This window comes from Gossypium raimondii, chromosome 4 (genome assembly GCF_025698545.1).
Source record: "Gossypium raimondii isolate GPD5lz chromosome 4, ASM2569854v1, whole genome shotgun sequence".
Classification (NCBI taxonomy): domain Eukaryota; kingdom Viridiplantae; phylum Streptophyta; class Magnoliopsida; order Malvales; family Malvaceae; genus Gossypium; species Gossypium raimondii.
In genome coordinates, this window is record NC_068568.1 from 50,384,636 (window position 1) to 50,410,684 (window position 26,049).

General features: G+C 31.8%; 3 protein-coding genes across 5 annotated transcripts; all 3 read left to right on the top strand.

Moving 5' to 3' along the window:
* The first annotated feature begins 14,448 nt into the window (after nucleotides 1-14,448).
* Nucleotides 14,449-17,445, top strand: LOC105780344 (GDSL esterase/lipase At4g10955). 3 transcript variants are annotated; one of them, XM_012604618.2, is made up of 3 exons: nucleotides 14,449-14,615; nucleotides 15,055-15,171; nucleotides 16,084-17,445. In XM_012604618.2, exons 2-3 carry the CDS (start codon nucleotides 15,083-15,085, stop codon nucleotides 17,084-17,086), a joined length of 1,092 nt encoding a protein of 363 aa, XP_012460072.1. In that variant the 5' UTR covers nucleotides 14,449-14,615; nucleotides 15,055-15,082; the 3' UTR covers nucleotides 17,087-17,445. The 3 variants fall into 3 exon arrangements, with proteins under 3 accessions (XP_012460072.1, XP_012460073.1, XP_052485803.1); XM_012604619.2 differs by having other exon boundaries at nucleotides 15,067-15,171; XM_052629843.1 differs by having other exon boundaries at nucleotides 14,457-14,615; nucleotides 15,007-15,171.
* A 138-nt stretch (nucleotides 17,446-17,583) lies between these two features.
* On the top strand, nucleotides 17,584-19,490 carry LOC105780345 (GDSL esterase/lipase At4g10955). Its single transcript, XM_012604621.2, has 2 exons — nucleotides 17,584-17,857; nucleotides 18,372-19,490. Exons 1-2 carry the CDS (start codon nucleotides 17,796-17,798, stop codon nucleotides 19,345-19,347), a joined length of 1,038 nt encoding a protein of 345 aa, XP_012460075.1. The 5' UTR covers nucleotides 17,584-17,795; the 3' UTR covers nucleotides 19,348-19,490.
* Nucleotides 19,491-23,091: 3,601 nt separating this feature from the next.
* On the top strand, nucleotides 23,092-25,804 carry LOC105779435 (probable pectinesterase/pectinesterase inhibitor 34). Its single transcript, XM_012603191.2, has 3 exons — nucleotides 23,092-24,096; nucleotides 24,506-24,642; nucleotides 24,989-25,804. Exons 1-3 carry the CDS (start codon nucleotides 23,285-23,287, stop codon nucleotides 25,684-25,686), a joined length of 1,647 nt encoding a protein of 548 aa, XP_012458645.1. The 5' UTR covers nucleotides 23,092-23,284; the 3' UTR covers nucleotides 25,687-25,804.
* Nucleotides 25,805-26,049: the final 245 nt, after the last annotated feature.

Sequence of the window (26,049 nt, forward strand, 5' to 3'; positions counted from 1 at the left end):
ACTCTTGACTTGCCTTATGTATTGCAATTATTTCTGCATGATTTGAAAAAGCGGCAGCTAATGTTTACTTTGTTGAACGCCATGAAATGGCAGTACCCCCACATGTAAATAAATATCATGTTTGAGATCGATCTTTATGTGGATTTGATAAGTATCCAAAATCAATATAGTCGACTAATAGGGATTTTAAATCATTTGAATAAAATAACCCCGTATCAGTGGTCTCTCTGAGATATCTAAATACATGTTTAATTTCATTTCAATGTCTACATATTGTATAAGAACTAAATCTTACTAACAAGTTTACAACGAAAACTATATCAGGTTTGTTTTCAAGATACATTAATGCCCCCATGGCACTTAGATATGGTACTTTAGGACCAAGAAACTCTTCATCATTCTCGTAAGGACAAAATGTATCTTTATTCACATCTAATGATCGTACAACCATCGAAGTACTCAATAAGTGTGCGTTATCCATGAAAAAAATTTTTAATATCTTTTCTGTATAAGTTGATTAATGAACATGAATTCCATATTTTAAATGTTTGATCCGTAAGTCAAGGCAAAACTTTATTTTTTTTCAAGATTTTTCATCTCAAATTCTTTTTTTAAACAATTTACTGTATTTTGGAGCTCTTCAGGAGTTCCAATAATATATAGCACATCAACATAAACAACAATTATCACAAAATCTTATCCAAACCTTTTTATAAAGACATATGGACAAATTGGATCGTTTTTGTAACCTTCTTTTAACAAGTATTTAATAAGACGCTTGTACCACATATGTCCAAATTGTTTTAATCCATATAAACTTTTCTTTAATCTGATCGAGAAATTTTTTCGAGAAACTCTATATCCTTCTGGGATTTTAAATCCTTCAAGGATTTTTAGGTACCTGAATCTCTTCTGGAGTTTTATAATCATGATTAGTTATATCTTTGGCCTTTTCTTAAGAACTTATCTCCGTAATATAATTACCTAGAGTATTTGCTCCTTTCTTCTTTTTTTTAAGAGGATTTTTATCTTTGGAACCAACTAGTCTTCCATGCTTCAAGTATGGATTACTTTCTTTTACACTAACAGTTTATCCTATTGGGATATTAATTCGTATTGGAGCATTTTTAGTTGATATGTGAGATTTTGTAATTCTCTTTAGGTCAGCAAATGAATCTAGCAGTTGATTGGCGATGTTTTGCAAATGTATGATCCTTTGAACTTCTTGTTCACATTGGCTTGTACGAGGATCTAATTAAGATAATGATGATCTATTCCTTGTGGTTTCTTTTACCAGCTATATTTTTCTCTCCCTTAATGTTGGGAATATTGTTTCATTAAAGTGACAATCAACAAATCGTGTAATAAATAAATCTCCAATTAATGGTTCAACATACTTAATTATAGAATGAGATTCATAACCAACATATATTCCCAACCTCCTTTGAGGACTCATCTTTATTCGTTGTGGTGGAGCAATTAGAACATATACTGCACATCCAAAAATTCTAATATGGGAAATATTTAGCTCCAACCAAAAGTTAATTGCAATGGGGAGTATTTATTATAAATTGTTGGTCTAATATGCATAAATGCTGTTGCATACAAAATAGCATATCCCTAAGCTGTAACAGGGAGCTTTGTTCTTATAAGCAGTGGTCTAGCTATTAGTAGGAGATGCTTGATAAACGATTCAACTAAACCGTTTTGTGAGTGAACATGAGCTATATGATGTTCAACTTTTATCCCAATTGACATACAATAATCATTGAAAACATGGGATGTAAATTCACCAGCATTATCAAGATGAATAGTTTTTTATTGCATAATCTGGAAATTGTGCTCTTAATCGAATTATTTAAGCAAGTAGTATCGCAAACGCCAGGTTACGAGTCGATAATAAACATTCATGTGACCATATACTAGATGCATCTATCAATACCATAAAATATCTAAATGGTCCACATGGTGGATGAATAGGCCCACATATATCACCTTGAATACATTTTAGAAATGCGGGAGATTCAATCCCAACTTTAGCTGGTGATGGTCTAATAATCAGTTTACCTTGAGAACAAGCATCACAAGAGAAATCTTTAAATTCAAGAGTCTTTTGGTTCTTTAATGGGTGCCCAATTGAATTCTCAATTATTTTTCGCATCACAATATATCCAAGATAACCTAACTGGTCATGCCAAATAGTAAAAGTATGTGGTTCTACAAACTTCTGGTTTGTAGTAACATGTGCCTCAATTGCACTAATATGTGTATAATATAAACCTGATGAAAAAGCAGGTAATCTTTCCAAAACATATTTCTTTCAACATTCAACATTTGTAATATATAGATATTCAATATTTTTCTCATTCATAATCTCAATATGATATTCATTAATATGAATATCTTTAAAACTTAATAATTTTCTTTAAGACTTAGTGGAAAATCAAGGACAAATTTTGTACATTTAGGTAATAATATAATAGTTCTTCTAGAGCCTTCAATAAGTTTTGAACTACCCGATATTGTATTAATATGAGCATCATTTATTGTTAAATGAGAAAATTTTTTTTTATCTTTGAGTATCGTACATGTTGTAGCACTATCTACAAGACAAATGTCTTCATTGATTTTGGATCCAACAAAATTTTGTTGATCATTCATATTCTTCATAAAAATAAATAAAATGTAAAATTAGAAATGTTGCAAATATTTATTGAATATGTATAACTTGCAAGAAAATAAGCATACTTAAAATAACATAAAAATGCCAAAATAACACCAACTTATTATTTATGCAAGAAAACAAAAAATACTTTAAAACAACATAAAATGCTAAAATAACACCAACTTTTCTAATGATTCTCAAAGAAATCTACCACATGAATGTGAGTTATATCATTAAGGCCATGAATTACATCACCCTACTCTTTTGCCTCCATTTCAACATTTTGGGATATAAAATTTGTCTTAATATTATTTTTCTTCCCTTTAATGGATGCTTGATAAAGTTTCACTAAATATTCAGGCGTACGACAGGTACGTGCCCAATGCCCCCTCATACCACATCGGTAACATAAATTCTTAATAACCTTTGAAGGATTATTTTAACCATCTCTTTATTGTCCTTCGTTGTTATTCTTTTTTTCTGATGGTTAGAAGTACCACTATTATGAACACCATGATAACGGTTACTAGTACGTCCTCGACCACATCCCGCGCTACGTCCACGACCATGATCACAACCTCTATATTTTTCATTTCCATATTTATTGTGTACTGCAGCATTCACTTCAAGTAGTAGTGCAATACTAGTGGGACAAATTCCATGACTTTTCATCAACAACTCATTATTTTGTTCAATCACTAAAAGGCATGAAATCCCTTCAGAATATTTTTTAAAACCTTTTTCGCAGTACTCCTGCTGCAGGAGCACATTAGTAGCATGAAAGGTTGAAAATGTCTTCTCTAACAATTCTTTATCAATTATATTCTCTCCACATAATTTCAGTTAAGAACTAATTTTGAAAATTTTTGAATTGTATCCACTTACAGTCTTAAAACCTTTGCAACCATAAGTGCATCGAACCATAACGAGCTTTAGCGAGGATCATCGTTTTCTAGTGGTCAAATCGTTCTTCCAAATTTTTCCACAACTCAAGAGGGTCTTTCACAGTGAGATATTCCACTTTTAATCATTCATGTAGATGATAACGGATGAAAATCATTGTTTTTGCCTTTTTCTTGGTTAGATGCTTCTTTATTTGCTACTATAGTATTCCTTAGACCTTTAGCATCTAGGTGAATTTTAGCATCTAACACCCATGACAAATAATTCTTGCATGAGATGTTTAGGACAGAAAATTCAAGTTTGGCAAGATTTGACATTATAATTACTAAAAAGAGCTTAAAAAAAGATACTAGTAAAATAATATTAATCAAATTATTTGTCAAGTGTAATTATAATAACGTATTTAAGAATGAAAATAGGAAGTAATATAAAACAATTTGTAATATAAAATTTAGGATTACCTTAAGTCGATAGAGAAATTAAATTTGATTCCTCCTTAGAACTTTAAGTAAATTGCTGCATAAGTTTGAAACCTTATTTTTTCGTCAAATTTGGGGTAGCCAAGCAACCAATTTGAATGCTAGGTTAGAAAAATAATGAAAGTAATTCAATAGGGGATTAGAAAGGGATAGAAAGCAATTGAGGTATGGGTTATCAAATAAAAAATAAGGATGAGATGGGTTTAGAATTATGGAAAAAATTTGAGAATCGTGTTGATAACGTGTTATAAAATAAAGAGAGATAGAGAGAATAAAGAACAAAAAAAATATGGGATAAAATTTATTTAAGGTGTTAGGTCATTTTTTTCCCTATTTAGGAAAATAAGTCAATTTTGGAGAGAAAAATAGAAAATGTGTCCTCCAAAATTATTTTTTTTGTTGAGTGTTGAAAATTTGGTGAGAAATATTTATTTTTGTGTGTGTTTGAGGTAAACATTGTGATAGTTTTGAGGTATATTTGAGTTCAAGGTGATGCGATAGCGCTCGAACACCCACACATTTATCTGCTGTGTCGAGATGGAACCATCGTCTTAGAAGCCCATCGCATTGCAACTCAAGCTCACAATTCATAGTGATTATATAGTTATGGGTTGAAGTATAACTAGGGCTCTTAGTTGACGATGGTTATGCGGTCACGAGTTCAAGTTTCACAACATCGGAAGAAGGTGTTTTATAAACCCATACATAAGTTTAAGACCATAATCATAGGGACAAGCAAAGGGGCTTTTCAGTATAATCAGCTTATTCCTTTTATTGATCTCCTCCAAAAGTAGTATCCTTAGTTTTATTGTCCATAAGCTGTGACAAAGTTGGGTGTAAGAAGACTTTTAGATGGATGAGTGACTGTGACAGTGGAGAAAAGCTGAAACACGACTCAGGACGATAATGGTTATAGTTATTAATGAGTTTTTTAATCACAACAATTATTGTTGCCCTAAATCGCGTTCACATTTTCTCTACTTTCACAGTCACTTGTCCCTCTTAAAGCCTTCTTAGCCCTCACTTTGTCACTGGTTATAGTAACAAGAAGGTTAAGGATACTACGTTCCCCAATGTAGATATATTTGGCATGGAATTTCATCCAATCTTCGTTGGTTCTCTCCCACAAGTCGACCTTGTGTTGTTCTTCGATGTCCTAGGGTGATAGGAGAATATTTTGCCTAAACCTGTAACCTCCCTAACCCAGTCCAGAAGTTATGGCCGAATTTTGAAGGTCATAGCGACCACCAAAATGGCCTTGTAAAACCGATTAGGTTTTCAGAAACTTATTTTTAAAGTAAGTGCTTATTTTACGCAAAACTGGAGTAGGCTTTCTTTTATTATTATTTTTTAAAAATGTTAATTTTTCCAAGATTAATTAAATTTCAATTAAAAAGTTACTTTTTAATTTTACAAACATATTTTATTATTAATTTGTTATTCAGAGTTTTGAAAACCAATTTTGCAGTGGAAAAATCCAGAGTCTATAATTTTATTAATAGAAACCATTATTCCTAATTTTCAAAAACCAATTATTAATTCAATCCAGTTATTTAACTTGTTTATTTTTGACGTCAATGCATGCAAAATACCAATTAAACCCAAAATACCAATCCCATGTCACAGTTCGTATAAAGAAATTATTACAAACCCAAATGAATTAACTTATAAAATTTAAGTACTGAAAATCCAAGTTGAGATCTTCGAATGCCACGTCTGTCCTAACCTTGCGGAATACCTGAAAATGTTAAACTAATAGGATGAGCTATGAAACTCAGTGTGAGTCTTAATCAATAGGAAGCAGTATACCAAAGACCATAAAATCATTCATGAACACATAAATATCATATACAACATTATCACCAATCACCGTATTGTCAGAGTATATCATATCTCAGAATTTATGCACATGTATATGAATTTCAATGTAGTTTTCCTACTCATCCATCCACTACACACCATATCCAACCAATTGGACCCAATGTGAGAGAGGCCCAAAGTCCCCTCATGGAATATTAAGGGGCGACAACCCTAGTAGGAATACTAAGGGATGTTGTCCACCTTAGTCCTACTCCAGGTAGGAAGTTATTTTTCTAGTTGAAATAAACTTCTACAATTCAACAAGGGTTTCACCTTCTCTTCCTATAAATATATGACCCCGATAGAGCTATTAACACAATTTTGAGAGATTGCTCCTCTGTCGAAAAATAGAGAGAATTTATTCTCAATTATTAAATATATTTTTCGAGAATAACAATTCTACCAATTTCTATTAAAGAATAGAGAGTTTTTGTTTTATCTAAAAAGGAAAAGAAAACTTTTTCTAGTTTTGTGTTTTGATTCAATTGGCTCGAGCTCACACTCAAAGCAATTCATGGTACGAGAATAGCGGAGAATGTCGTTTGGTTGAAAGTTAGAAAACATTAATGATCTTCTTATTCGAAAATATAAGCATGATTTCGGTCTAAGGCTTATTGCTATAAATATCACAAACTAGGTCGATTTTCAAAATTTTAATTTTTCGCTTTTCAAGAAAACTATTTTCAAACTGAATTTTTTCCAATATGATTGGGCCTCGTTTTCCTGTCTCTCGCTTGAGGATCTCTTGCGCAACTCTCAACTCAACAATCAATTGCTTATTTTGATTGTTTCTTTGGTTGAGAATATGTTGTTGTTATTGTTGCTTTTTGAAGTGGTGTTCTTGCAAAGAGAATTGTTCCTCTAGTCACCGCAGCTTCTCTTGGGTCTTTGAATCACGAGGCTGGCGCTTAAAAGCTTACTAGTGAGAACCCTGGTCCAACATGGTAGATGTTAAAGTTGGTGGAAGTGTCGTAGTAGTAAGGCAAGCTACAGCTTGATGTAAGTAACAAGCTATCTGCTACCTAGGCCTAGGAGGAAATGCACCAGATGATGGCTGATACTTCGTAGTGGCTAGGGGAGAAAAAGCTACTGGAGGGATAGGTTGGTTGGGGGTGTCAATTGGAACGGAGGAACTGGTTAGGTGGCTATTCTAAGATTGTGAGGTCATGCCCATGTTCATTGCACAAATTGTTGATACAGTGATACAACAAGGAGAAGATATGAAGTAAAGTGTGGCGGTGGTTATGGAGGTCGATTCACCCAATCAGGGCAGAGTACCGAAAATTATAAAGAGTGGGAATGAAAAGAGTATGAAGGTTAATTTTTGAGGTTATGCTGGTAGAGTATAGGCTTGTATGTTTGGACCTTCCTTCGTTGTTTTGGTGGTATTTTGTTGGAAAAAAATCGGTTCGAAAACATTTTTCTTGTATAGCAGAAAAATAAAAATTTGAAAATTGAGTCAGTTTGTAATATTTATAGCAATATTTTTTTTTCCAAAAAGTATCCGTGCTTTGTGCAAGACGAATCATTGACATTCTCGGCTTTCAATCGAATGACATTCTCCGCTATTCTCGTAGCAAGAATTGCTTCAAGTGTGGGCTCAAAAAATAATGAATCAAACACATTCAAAAATAATTTTCTTACTTTCAGTAGGCAAGTAAATCTTTCTCTCTTATAGAAACTGGTAAAATTGTTATTCATAGAAAATATAATTTATACTTATAAATAAATTCTCACTATTTTCAGACAGAATAACAATATGTCAAAATTGTGTATAACTTGTGTATTATAAGACCTACCGGTGTCATCTATTTTTAGGGAGAGATAAATGAACCTTAATTGATTTAGTATAATACAAATAATACTTATTTAATAGAAAAAAAATCCCCTAGTTGAATTAGGAGAGAGGGACGGCTAACCCTAGTTAAATACACTAAGGTTGTCGCCCCTCATACATATTATTAGGGGTTTTAGGGCTCTCCTTTATCGAGTCCATTTATACGTGCTTCTTGGACTTTTAACCTGGCACCTTATAATTTAATCCAACCCAATACATGTTATTATATTTTCCAAAATAAATATTATTTATTAAATTAATTAATTTTCTAAATCAATAATTTTTCAACCTAATTCTAATTTTGTTAAATTCATGGCAACTTTAACGTACAAGAATCTATAAGAAAGTATATTTAATTTCTACACTTAACAGATTCACAACGACCAATTAATTTAATTACATTTTTTAATTTTAATTTTTACCAAATTAAACGATTTAGTCTGGCTTATCTCTTGACTTAACCAAACTAACTCGACCTAAAAGAATTTATGCTCAATAAGTTCTCCTTTCGGTCTCACCTATCTATATGTTCCCTTAGAGACGTCAATTCTAAGTTTTGAAATTTATTCAATTTAGTCCAGTTTTTACAATTTAGCCTTTGTACAAAAAACTAATCAAATAAAATTTATATCAACCAACCACCATAAACTTAGTTACCTAACATCATTTCCATACAAACAACAACCTAATAAACAATCAAAGCATACATTAGATTAAACACAAAAGTAGGTTTTAAGAAAACTTAGTGATTTCTTTATGGTTGCTTGGAGGAGAGAATGTTGGTAACAATGGAAGTCACAAATACTATTCAAGATCATATTTTAACAAAGAAAAAATAGAGGTGAGTTATATTAAATGTTATGGATTAAGATGAAAATACAAAGAAGGTTTGAGTATTAAACAACAATTAAGACAAAGCTACAGGGAAAACTAACTAACTATCAACTAACTTAACTAAAAACCAAAAAATTTTGACACTAAACCCTAAAAGTATGAAGAATAAGAAGAAGAAAATTAGAAATTAAATATATTTTCTCATAAACTCTTTGTCTTATAGATTCACGGTCAGACTTGTTGAAAGCAATCAGACTTCTGAATTCAATATTGATAATATTAGGAACCTATGTTTTTTAAACCATCTGTGTGTGCCGAAAGATTCAGAGTTGAAACAAGACATTTTACATGAGACTCGTAGTAGTGCTTTTCAATCCATCTGGGTAGTAACAAAATGTATAATGACTTGAAACAATTGTACTGTTAGGAATGAAAAGAGAGATTTTAGAATACATAGCAAAGTGTTTGATATGCCAAAAAGTCAAACTCGTACATCAGATTTCATCAAGTTTATACAACCTGTAATGATTTCAGGATAGAAATGTGAGTGAGATACTATGAATTTCGTATCGAGTTTATCTTTGCCACCGAAAAAGAAAAATGTGATCTGGTTAATAGTTTGACAGATTAACTAAATAAGCGCACTTCATTCTTGTCAAGACAAATTACTCACTTGAAAAGTTAGCTAAACAGTGCATTTCTGAGATTGTCAGATTATACGATATGTCAGTATCTATTAGTTTAGATTGAGACATGAGGTTTACATCCAGATTTTGGGGTAAACTATATAAAGCCTTGGGCACGAAATTGAATTTTAGTATTGCGTTCCATCAATAGACTGGCGAACAATCAGAACGGGTGATCTAGATATTCAAAGATAAGTTGTGATGTTGTATTACTAAATCTGAAGATAGTTGGGAGAAATTTCTACCATTAGATGAGTTCACATATAATAAAGCTACATGTGGAGTATCAAAATGGCACCGTACTAGGTTTTATACGGACGTAAATGTAGAACTCCTCTATGTTGGTTAAAGTTAAGCGATAGAAAGCTGGCAGGAATAAACCTGATTTGTGGAGTTGAAGAAAAGGTTCGAATTATACGAGTTTTTTTTAAAGCTACACTAGATCGATAGAAATCATATGCTGACTTGAAAAGAAAAGATATTGAGTTTCAGATCGATGATAAAGTATTTTTAAATGTTTTATCCTGGAAGAAAGTTCTACGTGTCGGCAGAAAATGGCAACTCAATTCGAGATTTATAGGGCCACACGAGACTCTAAAAATGGTTGGTCTGGTAACTTATTGACTAGCTTTGCCTTTGAAACTTAAAAAGATTCATAATGTTTACCACCTATCGATGTTATTTCGTTATGGTTCTGATCCTACTCATGTGTTATCTTCTGATGAAATAGAATTATAGTCTGATATGACGTATAGTAAAGAACCAGTTAGAATTTTGATTTAGAAAACTAAAAAACTGCGGAACAAATGAGTATCACATAGCAATGTCACGATACAGAAGAGGCTACATGAGAACCAAAAGAAACCATAATGTTATAGTACCCTAACCTTTACTCAAATAAAAATTTCGGGGACGAAATTTCTTAAGGGGGAGAGTTGTAACGACTTGAAAGTCAGTGGTGTAAAAAAATATGATTTTGGAACCTCATTTCCAATGTTTGAGTCCTTAAATATTATTATTTAATATTTACAATGTTAGTATAGAGTTTAATTAAAGTTTGGTCCTTTAATTTTGTCAACTTGATAGTTAATTAAGGTACAATAACTAATTGTAAAAATGGTAAAAGTTAATCGCTATAGATTTTTAATTATTTAAATGACCAATTGAGCAATTGGTCATATATACTATATCCAAACGGTGGTGGATTTTTGGTGTAGTCCACTAAACTTTGTTAAGTATAATTAAGTTAGTTAATTATAGTTAATTAAGCTAATTATTGATTAATTAATGATTAATCTTAATATAAAATGAAAAATAGAACATTTCTTCTTCTAGTTGTCAATAGGTTTTTGACATTTTCAACTTTGGCCCCTCGATTGGTAAGCATTTTCAAGTTCATTTCTTACCATTCTTATGTTTTTTAGGTTCCAAGAGTTTGATTTAGCTAACTCGTGTACCAATTTGCAAATCCACTGAAGTTTATAAAAGTTATCATTGATGAGTTTTTTTTTTATGAAATTGGTGTTAAATGGTAATTTTTTAACTTAGATATGAAAAATGACTAATTTGTAAAGTGAAAATTGTTAGTTTTGAATATAGGGACTAAAATGTAAATAAATCTAAATTGGTATTAAATCTCTATAATTATGGACAGCCGAGGGTCTTAGAAGGATGTAATTGATATCGGTTTCAAAATCAAAGCTCAAATTTGAAAGTTATGGCAATTTCAGTTTTAATAACTAAATTAAATAAAATGCAAAACTTTAGGGGCGTTCGAATAATGAGATTGAGCTAATATATCTTATAATAGGATGAAATAAGGTAGGACTGGAACTGATAAATTGAACTGAATTATTTTATAGAATGAGAATTGAACCAAACCAAAGATAATTGAGAAAAATGTGAAATTACTGATTAGTCCTTGAAGATTTGGTTGTTTGTTGTTTTGATTAGGTAATTTCATATGGTATGATTGTATTTCAATTATTATATACTTGAGTCATGAGTTTGTGTATGTTTGATAGTAATTTAAATTGTTTGCAATTTGGTACAAAAGGTAAAATATGGACTAAATCGTAAAGAAATGATAAATTGATTGATAAATTGAGTCATTTAATGAATTGATAGTTGATTATGACTGATCGAATCGTAATTTTATGTTTGTGAATGATTATTGAAAAATAGGACAAAACTGAATAAAATTGAAAATAGTATAACTTGGTGAAATTGAGATAAATTATACAATATATGTATGAAATGGTAACTTGATTAATGAATTGGTGATATTGAAATCAATAAAAAAATAAGTTGAACCTATAATGAAATTGGATTATTGATTACCCTATTAATTGTTTGGTCAGAGTCAGATATAGTTGGCATGTCATAGGATAGATAGAGTACGAGTTACTTAGACTATATATCGATAAGTGATGGGCACAACTTTTACTTCGGTTATACCGATGAGTGTGAAGCGCAAACTAGTTACTTCGACATTGTTTGATGAGGCACTGATGTCAAATTAATGTGTTGATTAAACCTATCTATTCTTGTCCAAGTCAAGTTAATCGGGGGTATGAAATGTGATATTTGATAAATGATATACAATTTGGATTGATAATGTGACTTGATATTACAAAGCTGATTTATGATAGATGAATATCGATAGCGTGGAAAATATCATGCCAACTGGATATACGAGCCCAGAGGGTTGATATGGAAATGTGGCGAATCTATAAATTCGATTCAAAATTCGAACAATGAAATGAAATAGTGATTGTCATTAAATTGAAATTGGATGCATTATTGATAAATAAATGAAATGGTATGAATTTGATATTAAATTGATTAAATGTTGATTGATTACGTGAATGGCATTGAACTGTTGATTATAAGTGGATTGGAATATTGTATGTTTGAATTAATATATGATACGATATATATTGAACTCACATTGTTAAATTGTGGTTGCCATGTTTGGGCAAACTTGTCAAGCTAGTAGCTTATCATATTAAATTGTTATTGAGCTTATCATATTAAATTGTTATTGAGGTAAGTTATGATTTAATGCTTATGAACTTACTAAGCATTCGATATACTTACCTCGTTGTTTTCTTTTTCTCTGTAGATTGCTAGCTTGCGGAACGAGTCAAGTGGATCATCAAGAAGCTCACACTATCCCATTGTTAATTTGGTAATTTTTTAAATGTTCTAAAGTCCGGTTATGTGGCATGTCCATAGGTGTTACATATGATTTTACTTGGAAATGATAGTTGGTTTGAAACTTGGTTAATGGTTGTTTTTGAGAAAGTTGATGTTCATGTTATATGTGTATGTGTGCGCGCGCTTGGTATTAGGTTAAGCTTTAGATAAAGCATTTGAATGACAAATTTGGAAGTGAAATGGTTTAGTTAAATGATGGAATTGAATGGTTATAAATGTTTGAAAGGTTTGTGAATTCATAGGTTAAAATGTTATGTTTAAGTACCTTATTGATATATAATGGTTTGGTTGATTTTGGAAATGGTAAAACGGATGTTTTGTTATGTGTTTTGGTTGGCTTTGTGCAGGTTTGAGTGTGCTTTAAGCACCATTTGAGTAATAGAGTTGGTTTGGCATGAAAAAGGTACCAAAATATGATTTTTTGACCATTTTGGCTCAAATGTATCGAGATACTTAGTGATTTTCTTTAAAATTTTCAAACATAGAACCTTAAAATGGTATCAATACAGAGTTAGGGTATCGATACCTTGAACGAAGTATCAGTACTTTAAGTCTAGTATCGATACCTTTGGTTTTAAATCAATTTTTCTAAAACATCGAAGCTTAGATTGGTATCGACACCTAGATGGGGTATCGATACTTGATTTGAAAATAATCTGGTCATTTTTCAAGCTCAGGTTAGCAAATGAGCTTTAGTAAGCTTGTATAAATCTTGAAAAAAATTGTATATCGTGATGTGAATGTATTTATGATTGGATGTTTGAATGATTTATTTGTTGATTATTTTATGGTAGTTGCTTCGGTAATGGTTGTCGCATCTGGTAGCTCGGACCCGACGATTGAGTTGATAGAGGGATGTTACAAGAGAAATCATCTGTGGTTTGATTTGGTGGATTCATCAAGAGTTTTCTTTCACACTAGTTAATGTGATAAGAGGAATGGGAGAACAGGGTGGCAATGGCAGAAGAAAAAACGGCGTTTGTATCCTTAGAAAAAAATTTACATAAACAATTTTGATTATTGAGTCGCAGTTCCTCTTTTTCCTTCAATTACTTTGTCAACAAGTAACAATATCCTATTCCAAATGAAATTAGAAAACCTTAACTTTAACTTTAACTTTATCTCTAACTCTAACTCTAATGGTCATCTTATCTATCAATATTTTCATTTAAGAAAATTACAAAAAGTAATTTATTCATATATACACTAAACGAATATAAAAAAATTTATAAGCTCATCCTTTTCCAAATGAAATTAGGAAATTTTTATCTATTTTGGTATTTATAAAAGCTAAAGCTATAAAGCTTTTAATGTTCTATACCGTAACATGTACCCAAGAAAACAAATTCTAAAGTTAAGAAAAAAGAATGGAGGTTAAAGTGGTAAAGATAAAGGTTCTCGGAAAGGGTTCTTATGGTGCTAGGCATCAGGTCAAGATCGTAGCTCCTGTTTATAATCATATTTATGGGTGACTAAAATGAAAAGTTGGATGACGAAATTGCAAAGATTTCTTTTAAGGTGACCAAAATAAAATTGCCTAAAAATTGGACTAGCAATGGGTAGTTTACCTTATTTTTAAAATGAAAAACTAATTTTTTAATTGAAGGAAATTTCTTTGGTGTTGTTAATTGGACTTCAATTATCAAATTAAAAGAATAGAGAGATTAAAATTCAAAGAATTAAAGTAGAGGGACTAAAGTTTAAACATATAAAAAGTAAAGTGACTAAGAGCAGAAATAGACATTTTGCTTGCCATGAACAGGGAAAGGAAGTTGGAGCGTGTCGTTGAGAGGTGGTTAAGATGCATTTATAATAATAATAACCAAATATTTACACCCAAAATAAGTAAGGTATTATGAATAAAATTAGTTAATATTAATATTAAATTAAATATAGTAAAATATGGTTTATTTATTTTAAAATAATATAAATAATTTAAAACAAAAAACAAAAAGGAGAAAACTTTGTGAAATTGTCTTTATGAATTGTCTGTTAATGCCACACTGTCGAAGGCCCTTTTTTCCTAAACTCTCTCTCTCTCTTTTGTTCCTTTGAAGGGAATAAAAGAGAAGAGGAGGGAAAGTACGTGAAATTTGTGAATTTGTTTTACATCTTCGTTAATCTGCGTTGAGGTAAACTATTTCTTTTTTAATTTCTTGAATATTTTTTGTTGTTGTATTTCTTCCATGTTTTTGTTGAATTTTACATGACCTAAGAATCGTCAATATTGGTTGTTCAATGGTTTTTAATTGTGTATGTTATTATTATTTTATTTCTTTTTTGGGTTTTGTTTTGAATTTTCCCAGAAAAAGAAACGAGAAAGAAACCCATGAAAAGGGAATGGCTTTTCAAAAGTTTCCGTTTTCTTCTTAAATTTGGAGAGAAAAGTATGAAAACAAATTTTAGAAAAGGAATTTAATTCCTCTACTTTTATTTCAAGGAATTTAGCTCATGATAAGTACAGAGACTTGTGGCACATTTTCTTGACTTTTTTCATGAAAACTATGAAATTCATGTATAAAGCGTCACCCAATTTGATGAATAATGGGAAACTTTGGTACTACATCTTAGCATTTCACACAGCCTTTGTAGAGGATATATGGAGAAACAAAGAAAGAAAGAGAAACCGGCCTCTTCCAGACAAATATTCTGCCTTTCAGGTCCTTTACACCTCACTTCAGTTGACTGGTAAACACCTTTTCTTTCATTTATTTCATTGAGAATCTCCAATGTATGTTTACATTTAAATTTTTTTTTTCTCTGGACAACATTGCAAGATATATGGTAGGGTATTAATGGAGTTTGTCAAGGAGACTTATATGAAAAAAAAAAAAGAAAAAAAGAAAAAAAGAAGGGGGGGTCTCAAATAGCATTTTAATTCAAAAGAGTTCAATGAATGAGCATTTTCAAATTGTGAACCGACTAACCATTGATGCTAAGAATGAAGTGGACATACAATTAATCTAGTACCTAACATTTGATAGTAGTTAATCCTCAATAAAAGTATCATGGAGGCTCTTGTATTAAGAGTCGGATTACATTTTATCACCTCTACTAAAAAAATGAATAAATTAGTCTCTATACTTTAGATCAAAGAGCAAACTGGTCCTTCTGTTAAAAATTTTATCCATTTCTAATGTTAAAAAATTGGTTCCTATATGTTGGCATGAGGTATACGTGGCAAGTCTCATATCACCGTCTGGTTATTCCGTCAACTATACCAGTTTTTAATAGTATAAATGGATGAAATTTTTAACAGAAATGACCTATTTGCTCTTTGAACTATTGTACAAGGACCAATTTGCTCATTTTTTAATAGAGAGAATAAAATGTTATCTGACTCCTGGTAGAGGGGCCTCCATGATACTTTTACCACTAAAACTCCTTTGTCTCTATGACCCTGAATTCATGCTGAGAAAATTATTATGGAACAAGTATGAACAACAGATAATTCTACTTTCTTTAAGCAAAGATCAAAATTCAGGGGATTTGTTGGTGCACAGAACTCTTAGGGCCAAATTCAGTGAATTCAGCAGCCAAAGCTGCAGTAATGAACATGCTTTAATTGCAGCTTATGCTTTTTCTGTGGTTCGTTGGTAGGGATAACTTTCATGACCGAAGATCAGTTGCTGCAAGCTTGGTTCAGGGAGTGTACATCCTAGAACGTGATCGCCAAGAGAACCGCAAAGACCCTCTGGCTCATGCACCAGCTTGGTGGGAGTTCTTCAATTTCCAATTGTTCCATATTCTTGTAGATGATGTTGATAACTCCATTTTTGGTGCCATTTTTCAATCCAAGCCTTGTAATTTCACCTACAACCATTCATCTCAAAGTTCTCCACATTATGTTATTGCATTTCGGGGTACTATAAATACGTCAAACACCAGGTCTCGTGATCTCAAGTTGGATTTCCTCTGTGTCCGCAATAGACTTCATGAAAGCTCTCGTTTTCAACAAGCAATGCAGGCCGCGGAGAGCCTCTTTTCTGTTTACAGAAATTCAAGTATTTGGTTAACCGGTCATTCACTAGGATCAGCTATTTCACTGCTTATAGGTAAAAATATGACTAAGATGGGTTATAATGTTGAAGCTTACCTCTTCAATCCCCCATTCTTGTCTGCTCCTGTAGAGGGAATCAAGAGTGAAAGGCTGAAGCATGGGATTCGTTTTACAAGCAGCGTAGTCAAAGCTGGCCTCGCTTTTGCTGTAAAGGGTCGTAATCTTAGACACGAGCAAAATGATCCATTTACTTCACTCTCTTCTTGGAGACCATACCTGTTTGTGAATCCTTCAGACCTTATATGTTCAGGGTATATTGGATATTTTGAACATAGGAAGAAAATGGAGGAGATTGGGGCCGGGAAAATCGAGAGGGTCGCGACACAGGTAGGGAGCTTACTCTCAGGCTCAGGTCTACAAAGAAGCGAGTCAGAACCACTGCACCTGATTCCTTCTGCCCATCTTACTATTAATTTGCGTCACTCTCCGGATTTCAAACATGCTCACGGAATTCACCAATGGTGGGATAATGGTTTTATTGGTCTGTCAGAACTACACGAGTACAGGCCTTTTGTAACGGATGAGAAGTATCTTCTAAGATAACTGCATGAGGAAAAGTTACATCACTTACTTACATTGGTGTAAGAACTCAGGGAGATTGTAATTGACTTCCTATTTCCCGTTTACCATGAAGACATAAAACCGATTTGTCTTCATATAGCAAACAAATGTCGTAGGGCTTGAAGCAGTGCAACTTCTAGGGGTCATGTCTTTGTAAGGCAGAGGAGCTTTGATGGACTTGAAAACCATGGTTGGTCATGTTGGTCTATTGCTTCGGCCTTCACATTGTATTTATTCCATTCAATACATTTTTATCTATCAATGAATCTGAAAGAAAGAATAATATATTGGAATTGTATTATACCTTTCAATGAAATGGATTGCAGATGTTTATCACTAAATAGTTGCTCTTTTTCTTGGATAAAGATTCGATCCCATATTCTAACATTATCTTGTTTTACTTTTGTTGTTGTAAATATTATAATATATATATATATATATATATGTATTCTTCTGAGATGTGCTCGTTAATTTCACGCCATCATGATTGCAGCTCATGTTCCAAAAATGCTTTAAAAACTTGCAGGAAATTTCATTTACTACAGAGCTTGAAAGCTCTTGATTTATTGGCCTATAAGTTTTATTCTTTACTCATTAATGATTGTTTTATTAGATAAAATTTTACACTTTCAAGCTTAGTGAAGTATTACAATCTCTCTTGGCAGTGAAATGTCTAGTTACTAAATAGGTAATGGCGTCTGGTCGTGCAAATTTTAGTCTTTCGGGACCTTCACAACTCAAAGCCATTGACTGGTAAGTGCTTTTGGCAGCTATCATTTCATTTTTGAGGAATTCTAGTGGTAAAAGTATCATGGAGGTCCTTGTACTAGGAGTTAGATTGTATTTTGCCTCTTCTACTAAAATAATGGACAAATTAGTCCCTATACATTAGATGAAGAGTAAACTGGTCCTTTTGTTAAAAATTTCATCTATTTTTGCTGTTAAAAGTTTGTCCTGTACATTACAATGAGGTAAATTTGTCATTATTTGATTGTTCTGTCAACCATGCCAGTTTTTAATAGTACAAATTAATAGAATTTTTAACAAAAAAAAGACCAATTTGCTTTTTAATCTAATGTGCAAGGACTAATTTATTCATTTTTTGAGTTAATGAGACAAAATGAAATCTGACTCCTAATATAAAAGCATACTTTTACCAATTCTGGTCCATTTTATTGGATCCTAAATATGTAAGTATTTCTTGAAAATATTTGCTAGATTTCTTGAGTGTTAATCGGTATATACATATTTGGTTTTAATTTTGGAGGTTAAATGAACATCATCGAAGATCGATTGCTGCGAGTTTGGTTCAAGGAGTTTATGTGCTAGAACGTGATCGGCAGAAGAACAGGGAAGGACACCAAGTTCGTTGTGCTCCTCCATGGTGGGAATCTTTTCATTTTCGACTAAACCATCGTCTTATTGATGATGTTGATGGATCCATATTTGGTGCCATTTATGAATTCAACATCAACACCTCCTCTGCTCACCATTCTCAACTCCAAAACGCCCCCAACTATGTTATTGCCTTTCGTGGTACTTTAAATACTCCACCCTCCATTTCCCGTGATCTCAAACTGGACCTTCTTTGTGCATGCAACAGACTCCATGGCAGCTCCCGGTTTAAGCTGGCCATGAAGTTTGTGAACGATACAGTTGAACGAATTGGACCCAACATTTGGTTAACAGGGCATTCACTTGGATCAGCCATGGCATTGATTGCAGGGAAGGAGTTGACTATGAAGGGTTATCTCATTGAAACTTACCTCTTCAATCCCCCATTCTTATCAACCCCAGTGGAAATAGTGAAGTATCCAGTATTAAAAACTGGGATTCGTTTCACCAGCAGTGTGGTTAAAGCAGCACTCACAATGGCCATTAAGGGTCGAAATCCAAAGCCTGGGAAACAAGATCCTTTCACTGCATTATGTTCATGGACTCCTCACCTGTTTGTGAATCCGAATGATGTTCTTTGCTCAGAGTACAAAGGGTATTTTGAACATAGGAAGAAGATGGAAGAGATTGGAGCTGGGAAAATTGAAAGGATCTCAACTAAGAATTCAATTGTTTGTCTATTGTCAAGTCTTGTACCCAACATGAGATGTGAACCCTTGCATTTGCTTCCTTCGGCTTACCTCACTATTAATCTACGTCCATGTTCAGAATTTAGGACAGCTCATGGGATTGAACAGTGGTGGGACCCTAAATTTAATGCTAAGGTTGAACTACACCAGTTCAAGTGACAGAAACTTAATTTGGTGGATGATCAATCAATCAAATAATCTTTTTTTTCTTTATTTGATTTCCAAAGGAAAAACTTAGATGTTAAACAACGTATGTGTACCCAAACCCAATAACAAAGTTTGAACATTACTTGTTTGCGCCATTTGATTCAGTTTTCTCATGAATCCTCTGTTTTCTTATTTTCATTTAAATTTGTTTGTTCATTCAAAGGTAAAAGAGTTAAATCCAAAATCATTTCGAAGGGAGGATATCTTGTGGTAAAATATGTAAACTTATTGTAAGTAAATTCAACGAAATGTAAATACCTTTTTTCATCTCTATATTCTTATCACCAGTCCATCCGTATATAAATTAATTGCGGGAACAGCCTCATACCACCAGCCCATCCGTATGTAAATTAATTACGGGAATAGGGGAATGGCCAAGTAGTTAATCCTTGCCAAACAAACAACCCTAAAACCAACTTCTCAGATTTAGCTCCTTGACAACCTTGCAAACTAGAAGGATCTGGCTTGAATCAACAGCCTCAACTTCGCTGGTGGTTAAAACTTGATCGTTAATTTCTCTGACAAATCTAACCACTTAATTAGTCACATCAATTGTTCTTTGGTAGATCAATTACGACAATTACAGATGTATGAGTTCTTCAAACTATGCTCCATACAGCAACGAATCAATGAACTCTTTTTGACTTGATACTATTATAACTTTGAAAGATGACTGAGCTTATCTCCTAAAAAAGAATAAAAAATACTGAAGTAGAAAATTTTTTGAGTACGATTTCAAATCTCATGTAATTCTCTCCTGAATTGATTATAGGCCTAAAATTAGATTTGAGGTTTAGTTAATCATGGAAAATAATAAATCAAGAGAATAAATAGTCTTTAATTATAATTAAGAATAGAAAATTTTGGTAGGGAGGTAGAAAAGGAATTGAAAAAGGAAATTGAAATTTTACTTTAGACCCATTTGTTTTATTGAGAATAATTTTTGGAAAATGTTTTTTATATATATTTTCTTGTATTTGTTTTATTGAAAATAGTTTGTTTAACGGAAAATAATTTATAAAAAGTAAGTCAATTTTATTATAAAATGACTTACCCTATTGAAAAAACGTAAATTATTTTCTAAAAAGTGCTCATTTATGTTGATTTTATTTTATATAAAAATTAATTTAAATCAAATTTAATTATATTATATTAATAATACATTTTATTTTTTAAAATAGTTAAAATTAATAAAATATTATAAATTTCAATATTATTAAATATACATACTTAATTATCTATATCTAATCATATAATAATTAATAATTTATTATTTTAATAAATTATATAATATTTCAATTTTATTTTAATAATAAATTTTAAATAATATCCTTCATATATTATTGAAAAATATTCAATATTAATATTTGAATAATAAATATTTTGTAGTATAAAGGTTAAAATATGCTACAAGTCTATGTACTCTTCACAAACGTGGAATTTAGTTTCAGTACTTTTATTTTCAACAATTTAGTCCTCTCGCTTTTCATATATGAAAAACAAGCCTAATTGTTAAAATTGTTAATTTTTACGTCAATTTTGATGATATCACATTGTTAAATAAAAAATACTGGATTCATGTAAATAAAAATGACATTATAACGAACATGAATTTAACAAAATATTTTTAATAATGCTAATGGCAAAACTTGAATTTTGATATTTAAAAAGTAGGACTAACCCAAAAATAAAAGTATATGGACTAAATTTCAAATTCATGAAGAGTATAAGGACTTGTGATATATTTTAATTTAGTACTAAAATATGAATATTTTAATTATATAAATATGAGTATTTGTTTAAATAACATTTAGTTTCATTTATCGTTTATAACTCTAATATGTCAATATGCACTCTCATATATGTAATATATGTAATTTAAATTTATTTTAATTAAGCATTATTTATTATTAAAGTTTGTATATGACATTGAATATTACAAAATATTATTTATTATAAAAAAATTTGATGGTTAAAAGAAATTGCACAATAATATTTTATTTCAAATATATTTATGTCGTATTTGTTTTACAAAAAAATAATGTAAAATATAAATTTATAGATATAAAATAAACTCAATTAAATAACGAGGAGAAAAGAAAATATTGGGTTATATAAATTTGAGTGAATGGTGGTTCAATTCGACTAATAAACCATTTGAGCAACCCTAATAAATGATAATAAATTGAGTTGCGTGTTTTAAAAAATAATAATTGTTCTTTTATTTTTATATTTCTTGTTTTGGAAGTCACCATTTACTTCAAAATTAAATATCTATATGCCTATATATATATAAAAAAAGGCTTTATTCACATTTTAGTCCTCACCTTTCTCCGTTTTCCTAAATAGGGTGTCTAAACTTTTTTTTATATTATTATTAATTAGTTAAAATAGTTAACTTTCAAATAAAATATTATGTGCTTATATATTTTTTGAAAATGGAATTTTAAGTCCAAAAAGTAGAGGGATTAAATTCTTGAAAATAAAAGTAGTATGACTAAATTCCAAATATATGAAGTGGAGAGACTTAGAATCATGGTCTCAAACCGATTAACCCACGAACAGATACAGACCGATTGACCCAGGCTAAAAAAAACGTATTGAACCGATTTTCTACTTTTAAATATTTTATTTTTATATTTATGTTTTTAATGTGGCGATTCTAAAAATCTTACTTAGAGTATATTCTATAATTTAACAGAAACAAATAATCAAAGTGATTAAATGAAAGGAAAGAAAAATAAAAATGGAAGTGAGAGCCATTTTAATCCCTCAATCTCTTTAGATTTCCAACCATATTTATTGATGGAAAAATCTTAAACATTAATTACAAAATATTTGTTAAAATTGAGTCTATAAATATAGTTTAAGGCTTTTATAAACCCTAAATTGGTAACAGCTTTGCAGTTAATCCATTCCACACTCCACCCCCTAAGGTAAACCATTCAACTCTGTTCTTCTTTTTTTTTTTGAAGCACATTGTTACCATTTTCCTTTTAAATTGAAAGAAACTAATAAAACAAGTTTCTGAAAATACCCCTCTGACCCTTTCTTTTTAAAAAATTGCCAAATTATCAATTATAAGTATTTTTTTTTACTTCATGTTCAAATTGTAATTGGCTCTTTTAACCATGTATTTCACCATTGGTAATATTGTATTTTAGCCCTAAAATGACAAAAATTAATTTAATCCTTTAAAAGTATAAAGATATAGACTATTAAAATGATAAACTTACATTTTTATTATAGTGAAAATATTCAATTTAATTTCGCCCAAAATTTTTCTAATTTCATTCCTGATTAAAAAAGTTGGGTTAAGTAGTGTCAAAAGTTAGCATAAATAGTTTAAGGGTCTGATTAATGGGTAATTAATATCGATAAGCATCTTAAGAATCATTAAAGTGTTCTGTTGTACATTTACCCCCAAAAACATTAATCACACTGATTAAGAGTTTAGGGTTTAAAGTGTAAAATTTAGAGTTTTAATATTTATTTATAATTAATTATTATTTAATTTATATTTTAATAAAATTAATTTTTATTTTATTTAACGGTGAAGTATAATATTATTATTTATTGATGGTACATGTAAATCTCATAAAACAATTAATTACACATTTTAATTTACTTTTATATATAAAATATTTTTTAATCAATATTAAATATTGAATTTAAAATTGGATTATATAAAGCTACGTAATAAATGGTAAAGACGTGAAAAGTAAAAAGATAGATATCTGTTATGGTGAATGAATGGTGAGTTTAATGTATAACCCATCCCTGTTCCTCAGTTGCCAATATAGCTGAAAGTAGACCACCCTTGAAGCTTTCCACACTCTTACACCTCCGCCATTGTTTCTTTTGTTTTGCAGCTTAAAAGATCAAAGCAATGGCACCACCTAAAAACCTTATTACCATTTTTTTACTTTTTGTCTTCACTATGATCAATGTCTGTGCGGCTGGCCGAGGCGCCGCCGTAATCCGCCACAACCCAACCCAAGCCATTTCCAACACCTGTAGCAGAACTCGGTTCCCCAACCACTGTGTCAACTCACTCCTTAAGTTCCCTGACTCGTTCACTGCCAGTGAACAAGACCTGGTCCATGTTTCTTTCAACATGACCTTGCAGCACTTCAGCGACGCTCTTTATATGACGACGTCCGTTTCCAACATCAAGATGTATCCACGTGTGCGCTCCGCATTCGACGCCTGCCTCGAGCTTCTGGTAGATTCCATCGAAGCCCTCTCCCGCTCCCTCTCCGCAGTCATTCACAAAGGCGGGTCCACCCAAGACGTGATGACGTGGCTTAGCGCTGCGTTGACGAACCTTGACACGTGTGCGGAGGGATTCGAGGGAGTGACCGGGGCGTTGAAGGATCACGTGGTGGCGAAACTGAATGACTTGTCTCAACTCGTGAGTAACTGCTTGTCGATTTTCGCCGCGACAGGCGGAGACGACTTCGCCGGTGCGTCGGGAGAGAACAAGAGGCTGCTGGCGTCGTCGCCGTCGAACGAGGAGAAATTCCCGAAATGGGTAGGGAGAATAGAGAGAAAGCTGCTCGACACTCCCTTGTCGGAAATCCAGGCTGATATAATCGTGTCGAAAGACGGAAACGGCACCGTTGAGACGATTAGTGAAGCGATTAAAAAGGCACCGGAGAATAGTAGTCGGCGGATTGTCATTTACGTGAGGGCAGGAAGGTAAATAGACGTTACAATAATGAGCATCTAGTTTTACTACAACACCTTTTTGCTTTTCATTACATTTCTCATTATAACATAACACCACGGAAATAGCCTTTGTAGAATTTCTATATTTTAAAGTTGGGCTAATTTTTCCCTTAGTCCCTGTAGTTTTGAACTTCTACTTTTAATTCCATTTATAAGACTTTGAATACATATTCCAAATATAGGTAGAATTAAAATTTTGTTTTTGGGGTTGAAATTAGGGGTTTGTTTTCAATTAATGGTTCTTTTTTCAGCTTCCACCGCAATGATTATAAACTACTTCGTATTCATGTGATTGTTTAGGTGGATAGGCATTTATGGTGAAAGCTTTTTCCTTTTCTGGATTAAACTGAAAAATCGAAATTATTATTTGTTTTAACAGATACGAAGAGACTAATTTGAAGGTGGGGAGGAAGAAAATGAACTTGATGTTTATTGGTGACGGCAAGGGTAAAACAGTCATTTCAGGAGGAAAAAGTGTATTTGATAACGTCACCACTTTCCACACTGCTACTTTTGGTAACTTACCTGCTTAACCTATACTCTCACTCAATTATTTTATAATTTTTTTAATTATAAAAAATTATAAAATTATTCAAAATTTTTTTATCTTTTTCTGTCATGAGTAGGTTAACATAAAAATAATTAAAAATTTAATACAGTTGAGTGATCAAAAATAAATAATTAAATAATTATTTTATAATTGAAGGATAAAATATTTTTATTAATAATTCAACCACTATTTTGTAACTTTTTATATATGAAAAAAATGCCCTCATTTTTTTCCTACACAAATTCTTCGAATTAAAAAGAACAACTTAATACTATTAACCATGCATGATGTTGACTCGTTTTTTGTATTCAGCGGCCACCGGGAGTGGTTTTATTGCGAGAGACATGACATTTGAGAATTGGGCTGGACCAACTAAGCACCAAGCAGTAGCTCTTCGTGTTGGGGCAGACCATGCCGTGGTATACAAGTGCAACATTATTGGGTACCAAGATACTTTATACGTTCATTCCAATCGTCAATTCTATCGTGAATGTGACATCTATGGCACTGTGGATTTCATTTTCGGAAATGCCGCGGTGGTACTTCAAAACTGTAGTATTTACGCTCGAAAACCCATGCCCTTTCAGAAGAACACAATCACGGCTCAAAGTCGAAAAGACCCGCATCAAAACACGGGTATTTCAATTCATGCATGTAGGATCTTACCCACGCCGGATCTCGCAGTAATGAACGGTAGCTTCCAAACGTATCTAGGGCGTCCATGGAAGCTGCACTCCAGGGTTGTGTTCATGTTATCATACATGCATGACCACATTGACCCTAGGGGATGGCTGGAATGGAATGGTTCATTTGCCTTAGATTCACTATACTATGGTGAATACATGAATTATGGAGCTGGTGCGGCAGTTGGTCAACGGGTCAAATGGCCTGGCTATAGAGTCATCACTTCAGAATCTGAAGCAAGCAATTTCACTGTTGCGCAATTTATTTATGGAACATTATGGTTACCATCAACGGGGATTGCTTTCTTGGCTGGTCTCCAAGTTTAAAATTAAATTTTCTTTAACCTTTTTCCCAAAAATATATTTCAGAATTTGTTTTTAGATATGGTAAAGTGTCACTGTTCCTGTTCATTTTGAAAGTCCAAACATGTTATAGGCTCTAAAAGTTACTTTCTTTTACAATTTTCTTTTTATTATCTAATTATAAATTCTTTTGATGGGATTAGAGAAGTAAAAGTATAGTATACATTAAATTAAAGAGTCGGATTGTATTTTTCTCCCTCCTACTCAAAAAATGTACAAATAAGTCCATGTATATTAAACCAAAAAGCAAATTAATCTTTCTTTTGTTAAAAATTTCAACCATTTGCACTGTTAAAAACTAGAGTGACTGACAAAATAACCAAACAA

Coding starts and splice junctions, on each gene's coding strand:
- LOC105780344 (XM_012604618.2), top strand. CDS start 15,083: ATGGAGAAACAAAGAAAGAAAGAGAAACCGGCCTCTTCCAGACAAATA. Junction 15,172..16,083: donor CACCTCACTTCAGTTGACTG/GTAAACACCTTT, acceptor GTTCGTTGGTAG/GGATAACTTTCATGACCGAA.
- LOC105780345 (XM_012604621.2), top strand. CDS start 17,796: ATGGCGTCTGGTCGTGCAAATTTTAGTCTTTCGGGACCTTCACAACTC. Junction 17,858..18,371: donor CAACTCAAAGCCATTGACTG/GTAAGTGCTTTT, acceptor TTAATTTTGGAG/GTTAAATGAACATCATCGAA.
- LOC105779435 (XM_012603191.2), top strand. CDS start 23,285: ATGGCACCACCTAAAAACCTTATTACCATTTTTTTACTTTTTGTCTTC. Junction 24,097..24,505: donor ATTTACGTGAGGGCAGGAAG/GTAAATAGACGT, acceptor TTGTTTTAACAG/ATACGAAGAGACTAATTTGA. Junction 24,643..24,988: donor TTTCCACACTGCTACTTTTG/GTAACTTACCTG, acceptor TTTTGTATTCAG/CGGCCACCGGGAGTGGTTTT.